This window comes from Mirounga leonina, unplaced genomic scaffold (genome assembly GCF_011800145.1).
Source record: "Mirounga leonina isolate KUSES-001 unplaced genomic scaffold, KU_Mleo_1.0 Mir_92, whole genome shotgun sequence".
NCBI lineage: Eukaryota > Metazoa > Chordata > Mammalia > Carnivora > Phocidae > Mirounga > Mirounga leonina.
This window is the reverse complement of record NW_023270852.1, coordinates 23,958,799-23,982,815: the sequence shown is the minus strand read 5'-3', so window position 1 is coordinate 23,982,815 and position 24,017 is coordinate 23,958,799. Positions and strand designations below refer to the sequence as shown.

At 38.0% G+C, this 24,017-nt stretch overlaps 1 protein-coding gene across 1 annotated transcript in view; it reads left to right on the top strand.

The window, feature by feature from the left end:
- The window catches only part of LOC118004277 (disks large homolog 2), a 776,050-nt gene that overhangs the window by 2,927 nt on the left and 749,106 nt on the right, over nucleotides 1-24,017 (top strand). The window contains exon 2 of the mRNA XM_034995567.1: nucleotides 18,936-18,989. Coding sequence (XP_034851458.1) covers nucleotides 18,936-18,989 — 54 coding nt within the window. The remainder of the gene's footprint in view (nucleotides 1-18,935; nucleotides 18,990-24,017) is intronic.

Below are 24,017 nucleotides of genomic sequence, written 5' to 3'. Positions count from 1 at the left end.
GGACTATCAAGCAGATTCATCTACTTTACCCAAGAGCACTGCATGTAGAACAGCAACTTGGAATTTCCCATATCTTTAGCATAAGTGCCAGCCAATGTAAGTTGTAAATATTTATTAGATGGATGAAGGATAAAAAGCTCTCTCTTGAGTCCTATAAATTGGTTCCATCATTGGAGCTGTAAGCACATTCTTCTAGACATTCAGTATCTTTGGGGTCCAGGTAAATCAAAGGTTTTATTGTTTTATTATTCAAGTGAATGGATATGCTTATAAAAACAGTCCCATAATTAGTAGTTCTTTTCATAGAAACTGACCTATGTTTCTATTCACTGTTAGTTCATTCACTTCACTCATCTTTTATTGAGCTCCTGCTATGTCCCAGGCATAGTCCAAACACAGGATAAGGACCTGAAGGTACACTTTAACTTTTATGACACCATCACTTTGGAAGAGACCTTCATTACCCCTTGCCCAAGTGGCACCCCACTGTTTCTTGCTGCAATGAACAAAGCTGATTTTTCTTATGCTGCTAGTCACTGTGTTTTAATTTTGTCTAATGTGGATGTCATACAGCTTGCTGAGCATTGGGAGAGATACTAAGATGAATCAGTTAGGAGAACCCTGATGAAACCTACGCAGAGTTCTGCTTATGAGAAATTTTTTCAAACAGATACACAGATGACTAACACCAGATACTAAGTGTTGAGTGCCCTAAGTATCCATGAATTACCATAAGAATTAAGGAAAGGGGTGAGTTTCACAGAAGAGTATCAGCTAGATTTTAAAGGTTAAATAGAATATTAGCATGCAGTGATGATGGAGGAAGAGGACCTTCAAGTGGAGGGAACAGCAAAGGCACTTCCTAAATGCGTAAATGTGGTCCATTTTTCCATCTGCTCATTCATTCAACCAATATTTATTAACTTTTTATGTATCTGAAAACTGTATAATATGAGTGAGGTTGTAGCAATAAATAGGACAAGCTTAAACCTGCCCCAAGGGCATTTACATTTTAGGGATAGAGACAAACATTAAATAAACAATTACATATATATCTGTATTGCACACTTTGATACTATCCTATGAGTGCTGTTCATAGCATTTCTCAGAGTTGCAATTCAGTATTGTACATACGCATACCCAGATACACATCTATTATAATAGTATAGCAACTGTAGATATTTTGCAAAACCTCTGCAAACAAGACAAATGGAATAAAATACTCTTTAGAAAACATTTTGTAGTCCTAAACTACATGTTCATTTCCCTAGCAAACAATTAGTACATCCTGTCTGACACATCCTGGGCTTGGTACTTGTAGTATAAAAGTGAGAGTATTTATTGAGCACCTCTTTTATGTTGTGTACTGTTTTAAGCACTTCACACATTAGTTTATCCAATTCCGTCAACAATTCTCTGATGTGGGCACTATCCTCTCCATTTTACAAAGCTTACAGAGGTTAAGTGACTTTCCCATGATCACATAGCTAGTAAATGGAAAGACTGGACCTTTGAAACTAGTTATGTGACTCCAGAACTCATTTCTTTTTATTTTATTATGTTATGTTAATCACCATACATTACATCATTAGTTTTTTTTATTTTATTCTTATGTTAATCCCCATACATTACATCATTAGTTTTAGATGAAGTGTTCCATGATTCATTGTTTGTGTATAACACCCAGTGCTCCATGCAGAACGTGCCCTCTTTAATACCTATCACCAGGCTAACCCATCCCCCCACCCCCCTCCCCTCTAGAACCCTCAGTTTGTTTCTCAGAACTCATTTCTTAATGGGTTCACTAGAAGAAGGAGAAAACCACTAAGACTAAACCGGTTGCAACCCAGTGTGGTAGGAGCTGCAGTCTCAAGGAATGCACAAGCCACAGTAGATGCAGGAAGGTGGGAGTGATCGATCTGCCTAGATTGGAGGTGAAATATGATGAAGGAAGATTGAAAAGAGAAGTCTTGAGATGGTTTTAAAGCAAGTGAAGGAGATAAGAAAGGATGGAAGAGTAGGTACAAAGACCCTGAGGCATAGAAAAGCAGTGTGGAATGAGGGCTAGTTATCTAACTTTCCCCGAGTCCTGATCTTCCTCTTTGAGCACCAGGCAAGCAGGTCAGGGACAACAAGAAGTCATTGAATAATTCGGGCTCAGATGTAGGCACTGGAGCCTTTGAAGAGAATCTCCAGTGGAAAAAAGAGATGACTTGCAGACACCCGGCTTCATTACCCTTACTACATACATCCTGGCCTGCAGGTTAACTGTGGCTGCCTAGAGACACAGAGATAGCTTATGTACAGATATGAAAGAAATGTAGAAAGAGAAGAGGAGATGAGAAACCACATGGTCCCTAAGAAAGATACTGAAAGAAATGAGCCTGATAGGAGCAGTGAGAGACTGGCAGAGGGGACTGTGGTCTCCTGGGTCTCTCGGAATCCCCAGTCCTTAATTCCTGTTCATCAGATGGTTAACCTGCCATGCCTCCTGTCCTTTCAACTTGATAGTTCAGATTTTGCCTAAGCTACTGTAAGTGGCTTTCTATTTTCTACAACCAGAGAACCTTCACGAAGACAAGGGCTAGTTAGTGGTCCAGGGACAGGAACTAGCCCTACAAGAAAGAGCAGAACAAAAGCCGGAGAGAAGGCAAGCAGATCAGCTGAGTACACTGGGCTTGAAAGGTGAGGTTCCATCATTTAAGACTTAACTCACGTCACCTTCCCCAAGACTTCTGTGCCTTCTCCCTCATTATTTCAACCCTGATTGACATTCCCTGAAGAAAAATAAGAGTAGAGAATGTGCTCACACACTGCTTTAATCTATTCTTTCTTATTAATCATCACAATACCAACAGGAAACGGCCCCAATATTATCATCTCTGTTTTAGATCAGGGGGGTCAGGTACCTTGTTTTTTATCATACAGGTGGTAAGACCAGGAGAGAACCCAGGCCTTCTCACCCTAATCCCACCTGCCTTTCTCTTTCACACCCACCATGGGACTTTGCCTCTATTTCTCTTGTGATATTGCTTGGCTTTGTATTACAAAAATTTGAGGGATTTCTCTTATTTTTACATGACACTGTAAACTCCTTACAGGGTAAAACCTTGTGCTTCTCCTACCTACTTTCGGCAGTTCCAACTATAGTGCCTTAAATATGATGTTTGCTAAATAAACCTACATGGGCCGATTAATACTTAAAATGTGAGAACTTAGGCAGCAATGGGATGATAATGAGGAATAATGCTTCTTGTCTGGAATACTTCCTTAAAGCCTGTCTCCTTGGCCCCACTATCACTTCCACAGACCCTGCCTCTGGTCCTTGGATGTTGACTTTGAGACATTGTAAGCTTAGGTCAGCTCTAAATAGGATTTGCTCAATGATGAGTTTCAGTCCTAGTTCATGGTGTTCCAAGTGTGTTTTGTCCTTTTTGGATTCTAAATATTACTTGATTCATCATCCTCAATCATGTCGGATTCATTTCTCGGTTTCATTCCTCTTAGCCTCACTTCACACTTCTGTCTAGTAATACCCCAGTTTTTAGTCTATTTCCTCCTGAAGAATATGAACAAGGCTATTAATGGAATTCCTATTAGTAAAGGAACAAAGATGACACTTAATCTATAGAGATATTCAACCAAAGGGGGGGAGATAACTACATCAGAAGCGACCTGAATAATTGCAACAGCCTGGGACTGCATGAACATTTGCAGATTTCTGGCAAAGTGGAATGAGATTGTTACTTTTGTTTTTTAACAAAAAAGCAAGAACTTGCTATCTTTTTTATCTTCCTCACTTGTGCAGTTTACATTTTCTTTGACTGCTGGTCTTGTGATTCCTGTGCATAGGCATCTTGAGTCCATGAAAAATTCATGCCAGGTGCAGGATGCCTTCTCTTTATCCCATTGTTGCTCCTTGTATCATGTTTATGTGGACTCATTACAATGGGTATCAGTGCAGATATATGTTACCGTACAACAGAGTAAAGCCCATTCTCTGTCACTCCCACTTTCCCTACCCACTCCAATAATTGCAAAAATAGGACCCACAACATTTTGTTACAGAGCAGAAAAACAGGTAGTGTTCAGAGCTAATAATATCAGTCCTCCTCCAAGTAGCAAAACAAAATTAACACACACACATATCAAATCCTTAAAAACTTTAATGAGCTAATACTAGATATATTGTACTTCTTTAAGCTTCATTTAGATCTTTTTATTTAGCAGGGAGATGCTTAACAACAATGGAGTTTCTGATTTTTGTTTTGAAAATATACTGCTTTTGCTATTGCTACTCTTGAGATCCCCTCTATACAGCTACTACCATCTTCCTTATACTGCTCTATCTTGTTACAGTTTTCAAAGCAGTGTACATTTCTCTTTATAACCTAGCAAGGCAGGTTTTAATATTTCTGTATTATTTATAAGAGAATTAAAGTTGAAAAAGTTGAAGTGGCTGGAATCAGAAGTGGTTAAGGAGTAAGATATAACCTAGTAAGACTAGAAGCTCGATCCAGTGTACGTTTGCTCCAATTCAAGAATTTTAGCTACTTTGAAAAATCTGAAATTTTGAAAGGTCTGAATCCTTGCTTAACTTTCCTGGACCTCAGCTTCATTCTCTGTGAAATTAGGTTTTATACAGATCTCTTGAGGGTTGTCTGCGTTTTAAATGAGATAATGTGAGTTAAACCCTTAGCACAACATCTAACCAAAGAAAGTGCCCAGGAAGGGTTGCCATTATTAATGTTGCTAATTAGTCCAATGTATTCTTCTACAAATTGCATAGGGTTTTTATATATGATCCCGTTTGCTTCTCAAAGAAGCACACTGGGTTGATAAATAATTATTTATATCTCCATTATACATAAACAGAAAATGTGACAGTTTAAACAAGGCTAAAATCATAATATAGGTGAGGGGAAAGTTCTTAAATCTCAGTCAGATGACCCAAATCCTAAACTCCTTTTATTACTATTTTTATGATATTCAAAATTAGGTTAAAATTAAAATCAGGAATTACCCAATCCTTATTTATAGCTGTATGTAACCTTAGAAATAATTTAGAGAGTCAAGTGACCTGACCAAGTTCTACAGTAGCACAACCATCCCTAGATACCTTATCTGCTGACTCCAAGTGCAAAACTAGGAGGTGCTCATCCTATAACATAAACACATACCAGGCGAATGTTTTTGTTGAGTTAGAGTGGGCAAAAAGGGGTCATAAAATGTAAGGTTGCAAACATTATATTCATAAGGAAGTTATCACTTTTCCAGTTAGTTAAAGACGTCTTTTATAAAACAAATGAGGGTTGTAGTATGTCTGAGTTTACAGTTTCGATGGACAAAGTGGTCCGAGAGTAAAGAGGAGAGTCAGCTTGAGAACTACCAGTTTGCTCTCCAATTATGGCAGAGTCTACACACACCATAAAACAACCTCCTCTATGCCTTCTTTCTCCTCTTTTTATTCTTCTCTCTTACTGTTTCCTTTTCTCTCCTCTAACCCATATCAACAGATAATACTCTTCTGTCTTTATTCCGAAACACAATACTGTAGCTTATCCCGAGCCTAGAAGGAGGTTAATTGGCAAGCAGAACCCTTGCTTTGCAGAATAACTGGGAGTAAGGGAGCCATCGGAAAACTGAGAAACCAAGACTGACATAGACATTGCCCCTCTGGGAAGCTAGGGCAGCTGTGGGGCTAGGAACTGGTTGGCATTTTGGACCTAGAGATTTGTAGGCTCTTTGCTGTGGAACAAAGAGTTCATTGCCTAGTCAATGACAATATACAAACACATCTGCAGAATATATTCTTTGGCATCAGCAAATGCTAGCAGTAGTTAGCTAGCTTCTATTTTTCTCGTCCTCATTCACCTTTTCTTTTTTAACCTATTTTTTCTGTTTTTCCCTAATGAAAACAATTCCAAATATAACATTAATTTTGAAGACAGAATGGCTAAAGGGAGATTGATAGGCTTATAGATATTATCAGAATTTAAAATAATGGAAATGGAACTAAAGTGTTTTCTACTTTGTTCCTTCTGCAACCCAGCCTAAGTGCCATGTTTCAGAGGCAGGTATTGAAATACCTTCCAGTCTAACATGGACATTAGCACATTACGGGTTACTAATGGTAAAACAGTAAACCAAACTCATATCGCCTTTTTGTTTCTCTCCTTAACATTTCCTCTCATGCAAAAAAAAAAAAAAAAAAAAAAAATCTGAATGAAATATTTTAAGACTTTCTCTATGGTTTAGCCTATTATGTTTTTAAACTTTGTATGATCTAATATCAAATTCTGGTTAATAGGGGGGAAAAAAAGGAAAACAGAATTTGGATGTTAGCGAATTCTTCCTTTTGGAGATAAGTCTTATAGAAAATGGAGAGAGGCAAGGATAGAAGAAAGAGCTTGGTAATACTTCTTTACTTCACTTCAAATATTTTTGAGTTTTTAATATGGGAGGGAATTCTTTGCCACTAATTGCCTGGTATTAAGGCCAGAAAATTAACTTATTCACAAGAAAAACAAAATATAGACTATAAACATAGAGCAAGATGATCATAAATGCATTTGGAGGTACCTTCTCTAAGATATGGAGAACCTCATCCTTTAGCCAATTCATTAGAAACCACTTTATATCATTGATATTTTTCCAATTTGATTCTTGTCTTATTTCACCATGGCTTTCTTAACATCATAGCTTCTAACTTTCTTTATCTGAATGATAAAAGCAGAGATCATCATTATCCAGAAAGAAGATTTGTATAGCATCCCTGCTTTCTTCCTAGTATTTCCCAGTAGAGCAAAATTTATGATGAGTGAAATCAAATCCTTGATGAGACATAGACTCTTAGAGGTCATCCATTTCACTCTCTACTCTTCAAATATAGAAATGAGTAGGGAGGCTCAGTGAATTGCTTCTTCACCCTGAGTTAATGAACTTGCTGGTTCTAAAGTTTCAATCTCCTGATTCCCAGTCCAGTGCCATCTTTATGCCAGTGACATAATCCCTCAACTAGATTGTGGTTACTTCCAGGGAGGTAAAGTGCCTAACTTTTGATAGCCATGCAAGAACTACCTGAGACGTTAGGTTGACTCCATTATAAATAACTTCAAACATTCTTATATTTAAAAAAATAGAGGGGCACCTGGGTGGCTCAGTCAGTTAAGCGACTACCTTCGGCTCAGGTCATGATCCTGGAGTCCCGGGATCGAGTCCCACATCCGGCTCCCTGTCCGGCGGGGAGTCTGCTTCTCCCTCTGACCCTCCCCCCTCTCATGCTCTTTCTCTCTCTCTCTCAAATAAATAAATAAAATCTTTAAAAAATAAAATAAATAAAAAATAGTTATGAAGTAAAATATTAAAACTATGAGAACTTTTTAAGATAAAATATGAGACTTTAAATGAATGTTTTGGGGGCGACTGGGTGGCTCAGTTGGTTGAGCGACTGCCTTCAGCTCGGGTCATGATCTCAGGGTCCTGGGATCGAGCCCCGCATCGGGCTCCCTGCTTGGCGGGAAGCCTGCTTCTCCCTTTCCCACTCCCCCTGCTTGTGTTCCCTCTCTCGCTGTCTCTCTCTTTGTCAAATAAATAAATAAAATCTTTAAAAAAAAAATAAATAAATAAATAATGTTTTGTTTTGGGTTAATCTTTTGATATAGGCCTTCACGTGCTCGCTTCGGCAGCACATATACTAAAATTGGAACGATATAGGCCTTCACATTTAGCAAGTTCTTAGGATGCCATTTTTCTTTTTTCATGATCTTTAAATCTCTAACTTTTCATTAAACCTCGTGTTTCCTTCTACCTTTCCAATTTCTAAAATGTACAGCTCGATGTAAGTTAGAACATGGAGCAATTCCAGTGCTGCCTTCCTTGCTTTACACAGGATGGTGTTACAACAAACATATGGATTTGGAGTCATGAAGAGTGATCTTTTTGGAAAACTGGACAGCCACATAAAAAAGAATGAAACTGGACCACTCTCTTATACATACACAAAAAATAAATTCAAAAATGGATTAAAGACCTATAAAACCACATGAAACCATTTCAGACCTATGAAACCACAAAAATCCTGGAAGAGAACACAAGTAGTAACTTCTTTGAAATCAGCCACAGCAACTTCTTTCTAGATGTATCTCCAGAGGCAAAGAAGACAAAAGCAAAAATAAACTATTGGGGTTACATCAAAATAAAAAGCTTCTGTGCAGCCAAGGAAATAATCAACAAAATTAAAAGGCAACTTACGGATGGGAGAAGATGTTTGCAAATGACATATCCTATAAAGGGTAATGAACTGATACAACTCAACACCCCCAAAAACATATAATCCAATTAAAAAATGGGCAGAAGATATAAACAGACATTTCTCCAAAGAAAACATTCAGATGACCAGTATAAACATGAAAAGATGCTCATCATCATTATCATCAGGGATATACAAATTAAAACTACAAATTAAAACTACAATGAGATATCACCTCACACTTGTCAGAATGGCTAAAATCAAAACCACAAGAAACAACAGGTGTTGATGAGAATGTGGAGAAAGGGGAACACTCATGCATTGTTGGTGAGAATGCAAACTAGTGCAGCCACTGTGGAAGATAGTATTGGGGTTCCTCAAAAATTTAAAAATAGAACTACCTTATGATCCAGCAGTTGCACTCTGGGTATTTACCCAAAGAATATTCAAAGGGATACATTCACCCCTATGTTTATAGCAGCATTATTTACAATGGCCAAGATGTGGAAGCAGCCTAAGTATCCATCAGTTGTTAAATGGATAAAGAAGATGTGAGATATATATCTATATATATATGTAGATATGTGTATATATATATATCAATCACAAATAATTCATATATCATATATAATTATATATAAGTGTAATATTATTCAGCCATAAAAAAGAATGAAATCTTGCCATTTGCAATGACATGGATGGAGCTAGAGAGTATAATACTAAGCAAAATAAGTCAGAGAAAGACAAATATCATATGATTTCACTCATATGTGGAATTTAAGAAACAAAACAACCAAAGGAAGAAAAAATAAGAGAGAGAGAAAGCAAGAAACAGACTCTTAATTATAGAGAACAAACTGATGGTTACCAGTGTGGAGGGGGTGGGGGATGGGTTAAATAGGTGATGGGGATTAAGGAGTGCACTTGTGATGATAAGCACAGGGTGATGTATGGAATTGTTGAATCACTATATTGTATAACCAAAACTGATATATTTTTTTAAAAATAAAAATTAAAAAAAAAAAGAAAAGTGAGCCTTGGCACCACTAGTTATTAGTCTAATGACCTTGGATAAGTTGCATTACAGGCCCATGCCTCACTTTTGCTATCGGTATAATGAGCATAATGATAGCATGTAATTCATAAGCTTGTAATGAGGAGAAGAGAATGAATATAAATGACCAGCATATGATAGGCATAGAAGAGTCTTTCTGTTTATAATTGTCCTTAATTTACATGTCATGCTTCAGACTAGCAAAGTCTATCTATAGTGCATGACAAGTTCCAGATGCTCCCATCCACAGCATCAGTTGTACAAGAGTAGTCACCAGGGGGCAGTGTGCAGTTACCCCTTTCTACCCATTTCACCTAATCTGTTGCCTCATGGGTTTCTCGTGAGTCCTACCTCTTGTTGCTGTGGCTCTAGTTTCAAAGGTCTAAAAACCCACTAACAAACATCTTTGAGTATACTGTATGTCAAGCACTGATGGGAGCTAGCTGGAGGAGGCTGGTTAAGAGTCCCACCCTCAAAACAATTACAGTTTCAGCAAGGAGATACAATTATCACACATGAATCAGTTAGCCATCAGCATGTATAAGAACAGAAAGAAACGTTCATTAAGAATGTCAGAGATTAGTTCTGTCACATAATTTCTTTCATTTAACATTTATAACTCAGTGTGAACGGAAGTAATACAACTAATGCACGTTTTTACATTTGGAGGGCAGGACAGATAGATAGATTGAGACCTGCAGTCAGGATTGAGAAAACTTTCATGGAGAGTCTAGGGCTTTAGATTGTCCTTGAAGGATGGATAGAATTTGGTTAGGTAGATAACCATGATTGATTCATGATGTAAGAGAAGGAAGAAATGGAAACAGTGTCTTATGATAGATATGAGCAAGGTGTGTGCTTGGAGTAGTGAGAATCTTGACTTGATGGAAAGAAAGGAGAGGGAAGGGAGTAAATAGTATCCATTTATTGATCCTACTGTGTGCAAGACCTTCATCCATGTACTACAGAAGAAACTAGCCCTACTTTAGCCTAATGAACCAGGTTGACAGCTTGCTTAGAATTCTGGTACCTAAGTGTGGAAAATACAACTGTGCTGCTGAGATTATAGCTCTTTGGTGGCTTAGCAAAAAGGAGCAGATGGTATCCACATGGATCTTTCCAGGAATAACACCACATGGAGTGAATCAGTGAATTAAGTATGTGTGGTTATATGGCATGGGGCACATTGACTAAACCACATTTGAGATTTGAGCTAATGACTCCATTTTTTGTGCTATCTCCAGAGAGCATTTGCATAAATAAAACAGTTAGGTTTGTAAATGCTTAGTGTGAATCGATGGAATTTGTGGCAGAAATGGAGAAAAGCAAGGGATTTAGAGTCAAAGGACCTGGGTTTGAATCCCAGCTTTCTCTTCTCTAGCTGTTTGACGTTAGGAAATTCACTGAATTATTAAACAAAGGAAAATTCCAACAGGCCCTCTGGGTTCTATGAGGAGTAAACAAGAAAACACGGGTAAAAAGCTTATCATATTTGCCTGACACACAATGGGTATTTGCTCAATCAATGTTAGTTCCCTTTCTGTGGAAATTAAATGATCTAATGTATATAAACACACTCTAAGTTATAAAGCATGGTATTTGTGGTCAGTATAATGCAATTATCAATCTGAGTTTCAGTGATGATCTGAAGTTTTGGTGAGTCATTTATTTTTGCCTTTTATACTAAGTGCAGAGAGGTATGTGTCAGGGGAACTGGATTGAAATCCGAAGAGCCCTCATATCTAGTAGTTTAATCAACTTTTATCTCTAAGTGAAATTAATTCTAGAGAAAACATAAAGAAAAGTTTGTTTGGTCCCAGGTCTCCACTTTCTGTTCCTTACTCTGCAAGCTACCCCATCTTTTCTGCACCAGGGATAGGGGTACTTAACTCAGCCTACCTGAGGTCTTTAGGCTATCATCTATTTTCTGCAAAGTGTTACACTACCTTGTATTTTAAGGGAGGATCAAGCAGGTATGTTAACACTTCAATCCACAGGGATAAAAGACTAATGGTATGTTTTCAAGGATCAGTGAGGGAAGTCGTGTTAACTAGCACAGACTTCTGGAAACTTATCAAATCCAAGCAAATGTTTTGCAGGTGTTTAAGAGTTACCCACATAGGAACTTCCAGGTTTGACTCCTGGCCCTGCTATCACCAGCTGGATGACCTTGGGCACATTGGTTAACATCTCTGTGCCTCAGTTTTCTGTAAAGTGAAGATAATATTATGTTTATTATTAAGAGAGTTCAGGCAGGCAGAGTTGAATTGAATTCAGGCCAAACACAAATATGCCATTTTTGTCCAATGTCCCCCCCCCGCTTTTTTAAGATTATTTATTTATTTATTTATTTATTTATTTATTTATATTTATTTATTTATTTATTTCAGAGAGAGAGAGAGAGAGAAAGAGCGCCTATGGTGGGAGGGGCTTGAGGGGGGAGGGAAACAGACTGCCTGACATGCATGAGCCTGATGTGGGGATCCATCCCCAGACTGGGAGATCATGACCTGAGCCAAAAACCAAGAATCTGATGCTCAACCTACAAAGCCACCAGGCGCCACTTTTTTTTTCCCAATGTTCTAACCTAGGCCAATGGTAAGCTAGGTAGGTAGCTATCTGTGCATTTTGTTAAGTGTTAGGCAGAGGGACCAAGGTCTTTGCTTCCTCCAGAGTTGTCCCCCTGAGACATCCTGCATAGTCTTTAACCTGCAAACAATTAACTGTTCAATCACCTACCCTCCTGTTATTGCCTCAGTGTCCTTATCTGTATACATGTGGGAGGGCGGGGGCTATGTCACTGCAGGGTAAGGGCAAAACAGGGTACAGACCAGAACCACTTGATGCTACTATTGGTGATGATTCAGAGCTCTACTGGATCAAACTGCACGCACCTGGTTGGTCTTGTAGAGAGAGAATATGAAAAGGAGAAAATCCAGGAAAGCAAAAAATAACCACAGTAATAATATAAACTTACATCTGTGGAGTACCTCTCTTTTTGCTTCACATGCATTATTTCTACAGCTAACTTCTCATGAAATAGGTTAACTGGAAAATAGCATTGTCCCATTTTTTAAGTAGGGGTTTGAAAGAGATTAAGGGACTTAGAAACCCTCTGAGAATTGGGAAATTGAATCTGAGTCAGTATGGTGAGAAATTTCTCTTCAGACAGTGAAAGAGGAGCCAGCAACTTGCAGGATGGAAAATAACTGCATTTCAACGTGTAGCTTGGAAAAAAATCAGCAGAGGGAATTAGGAGATGGTGGTGATTATCAGCATGAGATCTGGGGCTAGGAAAGACATGGGCTTGAAATCTGGTTGTGGTCCTCTTAGGTGTGTGACCTTAGGCAAGTGACTTAGATACTTTGAGCCTCCCTCCCTTTCTTTCTTCCTTTCCTCTGTTCTTCCAAATGGAAACAATAATGTTTTCCTTAAAACATTTTGAGAAGTAAAGGCACTGATGCATCTTAAGTATTTACCACAGCCTCTGGAACATAACAGTCATTTAATAAATGCTTAACAGTTTATTCTTGTTCTTCTTGTTATTGTTATCCTGTCTTCAGTTTTGATATTAAATAATTGTGAGATTTGGGGCATGCCACTTCCTTTCTGTTTCCATTTTCATATTTATAAAGTGAAAGGGTAGAATTAAATGATCCTTAAGGCCTCAACTTTAAAGTTTTATATAGAGAGTGGATTTGTTTCTTTTCTTTTTTTTAAAAAAAGATTTTATTTATTTATTTGAGACAGAGAGAATAAGAGAGACAGAGAGCACATGAGAGGGGGGAGGGTCAGAGGGAGGAGCAGACTCCCTGCAGAGCAGGGAGCCCGATGCGGGACTCAATCCCGGGACTCAAGGATCATGACCTGAGCCAAAGGCAGTCGCTTAACCAACTGAGCCACCCAGGCGCCCCGAGAGTGGATTTGTTTCTTTTGTTTCTCACACAGCCAACAATATGTCTTTACTCAGTTATTTACCAAAACTTTGGCACTTACTCAAAAAAGTCCTGGTTGAGTCAACAGGCTATGGCTGTGCCATTAATCTTCTTCTAAGCCATGCCTTCAGCAGGCCTGTTCACATGATATACCAGGGCCCAGTAACTGGGACAGAGTGAGGAGGGGACAGCTCCGGCACCAGCCAGGATCCACGTGGATATATCTAACTTTGCTTTGAGCTGGCCTCTGACTTATTAGTGAGCAGTAAAAGTTAGACTCCAAAGAGCTCTGGTAAAGTCCAGTTCCATTCTGAGAGGCAGTAGAGCATAATTGTCAAAAGTATGGACTCTGAGCTAAACTGTCTAGGTTTGAAGACAGTCTGCTTACTATATGTATGACTTTGGAAAAATTACTTAACCTCTGCTTCCTCACTTGTGAGCTGAGAATAATGTACCTGACTCATTGGGTTATGTGAAGATTAAATAAGTTAATTGATATAAATAAGTGCTATATAAATGCTCAACTTTATTATTATCCATCCCAGTGGTAATATTCAGAAGGTCCAGGTGTGGCTGGGTCAGGATACTATGAGATTTCAGAGAGTGATGATGCTCAGGGACAATTGCAGGTCCTGGTAAATCCTTCAAGTTGGAGTAGGACTCTCCATGCCAATGCCTAAGGATGTGAGGCTCCAGCTCAATAGATTATGGGAAAGGAGACGGAAGAAAGGGTTTCATGTCTAACAGAGAACTAAAGGCAGGAAATTGAGGTAGAAGTCTCCCCAACCCCAACCACATCACATTTTTTATTTCCAGAATGGGCCACCATAGTGGAATATTAGGGGGGAAGACCTGAAACAAAATAAAGTTATCCTGAGTTCAATCCTTAGCATACCAATTCAGTACTTAATGTTAGAGATCTCATTTCAGACCTGCTGTGGGTAGTAACTCCAATATTCTACTTCCCTGGTTAGAATTAGGACATGGTCTGACTGGGGCGCAGCCTAATGTGTGAATTATGTGAATTGTGAAGCTAGACTATTAATAACCTTGTAGCAGCTGACCTAAGCCAGCTAATATCTACCTTGAAGTCTGGAGATCTTTAGCTGTCTCAGTGAAATCACATGCATAACAAATGGACTCATTTAAAAACTTTCAGTAGCTTCCATTTTGTTTCAAGCTGTCATGCCACACCACATATGAAAGTCATTTATATGACCTGTGTTGCTTCTTGCCCACTCAACAGCCTTGTCTTTTAAGCCTGAGAAGATAAACCAGAGATACTGTGCCCCAAAAGCAGCTAACATGTTATTCTTGCCATATTTTACCTCCTACTTAATTTGGCTTGACAACCGCTTGCCTTCAACTTGCATGTTCCAGGTCATTTGAAATCCCTGCACAATTTCTTAACCCCATCTGTGTTACTGTTCAGTTCCTGCTTTATTTAAGTCCCTTGACTTAAATGTAGGTTTCTCTCCTTTTCCACTTTGCTTCTTAAAAGTTTAGATATAGGCCCAGATTCATCTTGTGACCTTCTCACTAGTCAGATATAAACTTTCCAGAGTGTGCTCTTTGGCTGACTGGCTGATGTACCTTCCCTGCCTACACCTTGCTTGATGAGGCTTCCTGACTGTAGTTGACCTGGTGAACACTTGCCCATATATGTCAGAAGTATTTCTCAAATCTAGCACTTAAAAAATATCAAGAAGTAACCACATCAGTCAGAATCAATGAACCCCTTTGAAAATTTGCATTCATTATGTCAGATTCTTTTTTAATTACATTTTCTTGGTGGCAAGCAGCAGCATTTTATCCTTTACTAGCATAAGCAAAGTATGGCTATAATTTAAAAGTATTTGGGTATTCCATAGAACTCAAAGAGAGGAAGGGGGCTGGAATTCATGAATAACTTGATCTAATAGCTTAAATTATTTGCTATTCCCTCTATTTGCTTCTGGCTTCTCTACAATTAGCTTTATACTTCCTTCTTGCTGTAAACTGACTTTCTCCACATAGAAGAGAATGTAATATAAAATGCAAACCATTTATATCTCATTGTTTGGGCCACCTAAGAGACATTGATTTTCTTAAACCTTTATAGTTTCAAAAATCCTTGACTAGATTTACATGAAGACAAGCCTTGAAACTTCTGATGAAAAGATTTTTTTCATATTTGTTAAAAGTCTCTTTCCAGTAAATGGAAATAAGCATCCGAAGTAGGATGCTGGCATCTGGTAAGTCACCAGTTTGATTTAGGGGTTCAATTAAATAGAATACCCAATATGGAAGGAGATTGTGTGTATAGCAGAGCACTACGCATTGTGGAGATAAAGCTTAGAGGGACCATCAAAGTAACTAGGGAATTGGTTTGAAGAATCTGAAACCAAACTTGATCAAACTGGCATGGACTCACATGATTTCAAAAGTGAAAAAAGAAATAGAAGCCAGGATGAGCCAAGGGGAGAACTGAAATTAACAACTGGTGAGAAGAGCACACTCATGGGCCATACTTAGAATACTCTGTCACCACTTGGGATTTTTATTCTCTGCTGATATGTGCCATTGAGTACCTTAAAGATTCCAAAAAGCTTCTGTGAAAATAATCTGGGGAGGACTGTGAGGGGCCTGGAGCAGAATAATGGGAGATCTGATCTTCAGAGAGCCGGATATAGCAGCACAGTGGGATACAGAACAGAGAACCATGATATCTCCTTGGTGATCATGCCAGGGATTTGCCCAGGTCAGATGTATGTGTTGTATCTGTGGATTCACACATTCCATATACTCTGTTTTTTCGTGCATTTTTAGTGACTTTAAAAAATGCAGACATTAATGGGGCTTCTGGATCTTTTTAGCACCAAAAAGGAGCAATGAGCCTTCCACGGAACATAAATTATACTTCACAACCTTGACATCCTACAGTTATGAAATAGTCATTATTTTGTAAAAGCTGGACAGTTAAGCAATAGGGACTGGTTAAGGAAAGAAAGTGACAGTAGATATTGGAAAAGTAGTCACAGTCTTGTTGGTAACAGAGGAGATTTTGGAGTTGTCCTAGAAATGCTCTCCGAAGCTTACAAAGAAGTATGACTTTCCTTTATACCCTCATACTTTGTAGCTACTTTGTAGTATTTAGTCAATAATTCCTAAGTATTTACTGAGCTCCTTTGGTGTACCCAAGTGCTGTGAAGAATTCTAGGAAAGTGTACATCCTTGTCATTTTTTAAGCATAGAGTCTGATTAGAAGAACCAAATTTACATATATGAAACGGAAAATAGCAACACAAACAGATGAAAGTGATAAATGGCATCATATAGGAAAGGGGCTTATGTAAAAATTTATTCCTAGACCACATTAATGTAATCTATAAGAGGAAAAACAAAAATAAGATGAAATCAAATCAATGCATATTTATTGATCAAACTATACTAGATAATAGGGGAAAATACAAGTGTTGGGTGTGATACTTGGAAAGCTTTCAGTCTGGTCAAGGAGACAAGGCACAAATGTTTTGGGTCATCCTGGGAACCATTTAGCAAGCATACAAGAGAGGAAGTCAAAACTAAAACACGGACTAGGATGACAACACCAGTAACCATTCAGGCATCACCAGCTTGCTTTCAATGTCTGATAGGTAAGACCTTAAGGCATCTCTTGCTCCAGAGTGATCTTTTGTTTGCCTGAGTCTCATATGCTGCTCTAACTAGAGATCTTCAATCACTGCAGGACTCTTGCAATGAGCCACCTAGATACTGAGATCATGGAGCAGCTTCATGTGGAAAAAATGGATTTTGAGGTCAGAAAAGCCAGTGTTAAGTCTAAGCTCTCATTTTCCCTGAGCCTCTGTTTTCTCATCTCATTTATAATGTGGGGACAGTGATAATGATGCTTCATCAATAAGGTTTTGTGGCAATTAAATGAGGACATATGTGCATATTCTTATACATGGGCAAGTAATATGGATTTAATTAATGGTACTTCACATGGTCTAATCTTTAGTTTTCTTTAGTGCGATTGTAGCCACTAACATAGCATTGAAATCTCTGGTGTATAAACAGTTCACAAACCATTCAGTAATATATTCTTACAGTGGTCCATGTTTAGGGACACTAATAATAATATTTAACATTGATTCTGAAATTTAAGTTTACAAAGCTCATGAACTATATCACTTCACTTATTCTTCAAACAACTCTTTCAGAAGGTGATTACCTCTATTCCCATTCTACAGAGAGGGAAAATGAGGCAAAGGAATTTAGTGTAATTTCCCCTAGATCGCACCACCAGGAAGTTGCTCAGCCCCCAAAACATATAATCAGGAAGTTGCCAAACCAAACTCGAGCCCAGATTTTCTGATTCTAAACCTCATGTTCTTTTCCCTACACCACCTGCCTCTTTACAAGCACTGTTTTGTGTGTGTGTATGTGTTTTGGAGTGGTTTTTTGTGTGTGGGATCCAGTGGAAACTGTCTTTCTCCAAAGCCCCCATTCACCCTGAGGTACTTGCTTTTAGGAGTTAATGAATAAACTGTGATCATCTAGCTGACCCACCATGTAGATAGTAGACCAGGGTCCTGTTCTTAATGCCCAGTGTGTTGTGTTAAAACATGGAATTCCGTTTTGTGATATCTGCTGGATTGCCATTTGTTGTATCATTCGATTAGGATTCCATAGGCACAGATTGACATTAAAAAGCTGTTAACTGTTAACTCCAGAGGGCACGACTAATGAAATGTCCCAAAAGTTGAGCACTTGCCAAAACCACTGTGTCTTATAGGACAGCTCTTGATTAATCATGATGAGACTATTTCCTCTATCTAAATGAAATCTGCAATTTGGGACAAAGATGAAAGATCCTGCAGGGGATGAAGGAAAAAATGCTGTGAAAATCTAGAAACTAGAAAATAAAGATAGGTCTACTCAATATTCATGAAGTCAGATTGGTGGATGCAAATAGAGATTGCAATCTCTTATTTTCTAATGACTTGGCTTGTAGCACTTCTGTATCAGTTTTACACAGTTTCCTACTCAACTTTAAAGGGAATGACTAGATTTTGTACAAATTTTTTTTTTGAAAAAGAAAGTTCAGCCTACCCAATATGATTTTATGCCATCTTTGATGAATTTTTAATTTCCTATTGAAGGATTTCTAAGGTATGTGATCAGAAATGCATAAATGACAAATGATAGGATAAAGAATGCATAATAGGTAAGCATATATAAGATGTCAATGAATGAAACTTTTTTTTCAACATATTCTCAAAAGGCAGTTTAAAGAGAAGGATTACAAATACTGGTTTGGGTTTAAGTTTGCTGCCACGAGAGAGAGGTGAAATTTATTTTGTACAGCTATTTTATAAGGAAATGCTATACATTTTAACTGTCACCCAATTTATAAGAAATACTTACCTTATACACAATTCAAATCCTCACCTCCTACTGTTGGGTAGAATTTAAGAGAAAATGAGTATAAGCTCAACTGCTTACTTCATTTCATTATGTAGCAAATGTAGCAAACAAATATTTGAAGGAGGAGGTTGCGGCGAACTCCAAGGTATTTCATTTATCCCCCAAAACCCTGACATGTTCCTGTACAGGTCTTCAAGAAATACTGTTGAACTCAAATACATTTAACAGATCCTATCTTAAAAGAGACTACTTGTTATTTAATTTTTTTTATGTTTCTCCTTTTTAGGCCAGCCCTGCTCCTATAATTGTCAACACAGATACTTTGGACACGATTCCTTATGTGAGTAACACTTTTATTAAGACTTTCTTTAAAAATTATGTTAGAACTTAATCAGCTAAATTTAAAATTCAATACATATTCAGTTTTACCCAGTCCAGATAATCTTATGAAATGTGTAGAATGAGTTTTGTGAGTTTTGTTTTGATATTTGCTAAATCTCAGCTTAGTCATGCGAATAGTTTCCTCTTTCATTCATTGTTTTCTAAAGCACAAGGGCACATCATGAGAAAAGAAAAAAAAAAGCCAATTGTGTTCAAATAATGTTAGTTTCCTTGGTGGTTTCCTGAAAAAGTAATGAATTAATTATAGAAGAGATGGATACACTTGTTTGGGTTTCTTATTAAAGGAATACTCAAATCAATTTCTGTCGCAGGGCCTAGAACATAAGTAAGCTATCAATAAATATTTAATGGATTTTGCTGGGCTTCTAACAAGAGTTGTAACAAATTTTTGTGAGGGGTAGTCTATCTATATATAATGAAACGTGTGGGTTTATTCCTGGAGCATGAGACAGATACTAGGATCAGGCAGATCAGTAAAGCCTGGAATTCTGTACCTGAAATACAGTCACTATAATGGCCAAAATTCTTGACAACAAAGTTTGGCTGGGCAGAGGAGATTGGAGAGTGGCAACAGGCCACAGTGTGGGTGAGTGGTTGACATTATGGAGGCCCAACAAGGCTTTCTGAGCGGCCCTAGCTAATGGGTAGAGAATAGTGATTGGGGAAGATGGGACAGACACAGGTGCATGCAGACAGAGAATTTGAAGCAAGGAGAAGGACTGCAGGGACAATGGATAAGAACAAACAGATTCCTGGTCTTTGATTAAACGAATAAAACTTGTGAAGCAATTGAAAGAGCACCTGGCACAAAGGAAATGCTTGTTAAGTATCGGCTATTCTGAATCTTAGACCCCCAACTTCAAAGGCCTACAGGGACCAAGTAACTCACAGTAACTCACAGAAATGGAGCAGGAGGGCTTGGGGACAGTAGGGAATAGTTAGCACATGGCCTTCCAAAGGGGGCAGCTGCCGGTTGGCTCCAGTGGGTTCATACTGAGGGGAAATGGGGATCAAGTGTTGCCAGATCATTTCATTTTCCAGAGAAGTTGGAAATTTGAATTTTTATGTCAAATTTTGGAATTTTTAAATACAGGCAACTGATTTTCCAAAGTTCATGCACAGTGTGCCAAACAAAGTGTATCCAGTCCAGAAGCTGCCCTTTGGGAGGCGTCTGCCTCATAGGAACTGGAGATCCTGAGCAGGTCCTCCCAGCCAGGACTCAGCCACAGGGGAACAGAATGCTAGAACTGGAGTACAAGGTTGGGACTTGAATACAGGAACAAGTGACTAAAACTGGGACACGGGGTCAGGACAAGAATAACAGCAAGCTTGACTTGATGCTGACTCACCTGAACTACTGAGCTAGGGCTTCTTAAATCTTTCTGAATAAGAGTCATTTGGGGTTAGACAAGAAATGGGGTTAAAAGCTCACTGGTAGGAGTCAGTGACCCCAGGTGTGGAAAGAAAAGGACTCCATTAGAAGGAAGCAAAGCAATACATTAAAGACACATAGCATCCATTATTCTGTCTCTTACTCTTCCTATCTTCTTTCATGTATCAAATGTTTATATTGGGATTACTGTACACCTGACACTAAACACTTAATTAACTCAATCCTTAAAACAACCCTATGAGATAGGGTCTATTAATTTCTCTATACTACAATTAAGAAAACGGAGTCATAAAGAGGTTAAGTGACTTTTTCAAGGCTGTATTAGAGGCAGAGCCCAGAATGAACACAGGTAGCCTGGCTAAACAGTTTGAGCTCTTACTTAACTCCTATCATGTAGTCGCTTATGTTCCCTCCTGCCCTTTCTTATTTTCTGCCTCTCAGTGTGGGAACAAAGTATGCTTTCTCCTCTGCTACTTGTGGCTTTGGGTGGAAGACAACTTGTCACAGAGGCTCCAATACCTTTGGGGCAGGGATCCACATATATTAAGGAATTCTATGTTTTACTCTAGTAAATTTCTTTGCTATATACATTGGCAAAAGCGGATGAGCAGTGCTTTGAAGTAGGCATTAAACACAGAGACTTGATTTTGTAAGTGGGACTGCTTTCTTGTGGTAGATCTGTATTATTTCAAAGCCTTCTATTAAGATTCTTATGCCTTAACTGCCAGATGCCCTCATGTACAAATAGTTTATCAATAGAAACTAAGGATTTTGTGCAGACATGCTTGATTGGTAACCCAACCAATTAGCTAGTAAAATCAGCCACATAAAACAAATTAATCAAATTGCTTTCTATTCCCTAAATATCAACTTTGTGCATGACTTTGAATTCTTCAAAGGGTCTTTTATTTTTTCATCTTCAATATTTTTGTACTTAATGCAGAACCTCTTTGAGCTTCCTTAAGAGTAGGATATATAGAGAGGTTTGCTTGGTATAGGTTATATACTTTTTTATATATATAAAATTATAAATTTGGATCCTGGCAATGTGTTCTTCAGCAAATTGCCATTTCAACACCCTGTAGTTTAATTTTTCTGGATCCAAATTAATCTTTAAACCAAATTAATTTTTAATTTAATTTATAATACCTACCTCAGAGGTGGTTGTGGGGATGAAATGAAATTATGTATGTGAAATCATGCTTTGTTAACTTCTGGTTCATAGGTGTTTATTTATAATTTTATTTAAATAATAAAAACTTATTAAGTAACACACACTAGACCCTGAGAGAATGGTAAATGTGACCATCTTCCCCCATATGTGAGTACATCATTTATTGAAAATGGCAGAGTTAGCCCATAGCCATTAATGTAGATATACTTTGGGTCTTGGCATGGGTGCAACTCTCCTCTTTGTTCCTGACTCACTGGGTAACCTTGAACAAATCACTATTCCGTTCGCAGGCTATTTTCTCATTCCCCAGTGTTCTATACTTTGTTTTCCTCTTTTCTTTCTCATGTTCTAGTTGTTACATAATTTCAGGTCTACTTAATGAAAAAACAATCTCAGAGCTCCCCAGAGCATTTGAGTCATGTTGCGTAAGAACATTTTCTTTTTTAAAAATATTACCTAAATGACAAATTTTAACATACATTATCGTCTTTCTCACAAATAATTTCATTGCAAGTAAATGTATTAATTTTGACAATTAGCAAGTTTGATTTTAGAAATATACTGTCCTCATGGAAACAATTCTTTGGCATGCATGCAAACAGCAGTTGAATAACTAGAGGAAATCTGTGGTCAAAGGAAATTTTTAATAAAGGCACAAAAAATATTTGAAGAGAATTCTGCCCTTTTTTTAGTACGGTAAGTTACGGGTTATTAGAGCTCTTAAAGTGGCAGCCATTAACAAAGTGGGGTCACTGAGGTTCTTATGTAAAAATGCTTCAAATAAACTCATTCTTGCATGATGTCATGGTATTGTAAGTTTGAATAGGACCTTACATATGGTATAGTCCCACCTCTCTTGCAAGGCAGGAACCCCCTACATGAAGATTAAAATCACTCAAGGAAAATAAAGAAAGAAAAAGCAAATTGCCATTTCAACACTCTGTAACAGTTTACATTTTTCTCTCAGTCTTTTTATTATTCCCCATTATATGTTAAATATTATCTTAGGATAGCTGCTGAAAATACTTGTTCTTAGAGAGTTCTGAGTGAGTGAAGCCTGCATATGATCTGTATGCCCACATCCCTGAAGGCTAACTTAGTGAAAAGGGAGCCTGTTACCCTCTCGGTACTTTGCAGCCAATGGACATGGAAGCCTTCTCTCCTGACATACTTTGCCTTTCAGGAGACCTCTCAGAGTCTTATACTAAACACCATCCTAACAAATCCCATTCTTTCTGCTTTAGAAAAATAAAATTAATCAGAGCTTCTAGGATCCTTTTCTCTCCATCCTTCTCCAGACTTCATTTCATAGTGGTTATATTTTGACTTGTTTTCTGGAAATGTGCTGTGGGAAGTGGTATACTCAAGAATCATGAGTTTTAAATCTTGTTAAGTAACTTGGGATCCAATGAATGCAAACCTCTCATTTTACAGATACAGATATTCTAGCCCAACTAGTAAATGGTAGAGCTCGGTCTATCATTTACTTTCACTCCACATAACAGTCAGTTTTTGGTGTGCAACCAATAACCACATAATCAGTGGCATATAACAATAAGCATTTATTTCTCCCCTAAGTGTCTACTGGTTGGCTGGGCCAGCTGCTTTAGGCTGTAGATTACCGGGTTGGCTTCTCTGCTTCACATGTTTCATTCAGGGGCCCAGAGAGGGAACAGTACTACCCAGGATATGTTATTTTCATTGTGATGGCCAAAGCACAAGAGGACAAGCCCAGGACACAAACACAGTTAAAAGCTATGTTTACATCACATCTACTAACACCCCACTGGCCAAAGCCAATCATATTGCCAAGCTCAAAGTAGAAGAAGGAATGAATATTTGCTAAACAAGAAACTAATTTACCATGCCAAAGTCTTAAATAAAAGGGCAACAAACCATGAGACACTATGGACTCTAAGAAACAAACTGAGGGTTCTAGAGGGGAGGGGGGTGGGGGGATGGGTTAGCCTGGTGATGGGTATTAAAGAGGGCACGTACGGCATGGAACACTGGGTGTTATATGCAAACAATGAATCATGGAACACTACATCAAAAACTAATGATGTATGGTGATTAACATAACATAATAAAAAAAAAGGGCTAAGAATTTATATATGTCCTTTGTTAGAAAAACAGGTACAAAAGAAGGAATCTTACACTTTAAAAATATTAGTAGTCAATGATAATAAAGTGTCAAAGGGAATTGGTTCAACTGATATGGGAAGTGAATATCTAGATTATTAAGGATGTTTAAGGGAAACTGTTGAGAAATAAAAGAAACCTCTAGCAAGTATTGACAGTACAATGAACTTACTTTTCTTTGAGACACTTTGTTGTCTGAAACTTTGCTTCCAGAGGTAGAAATAACAATGGAGACAGGGGAATTTGTTCCAGAAATT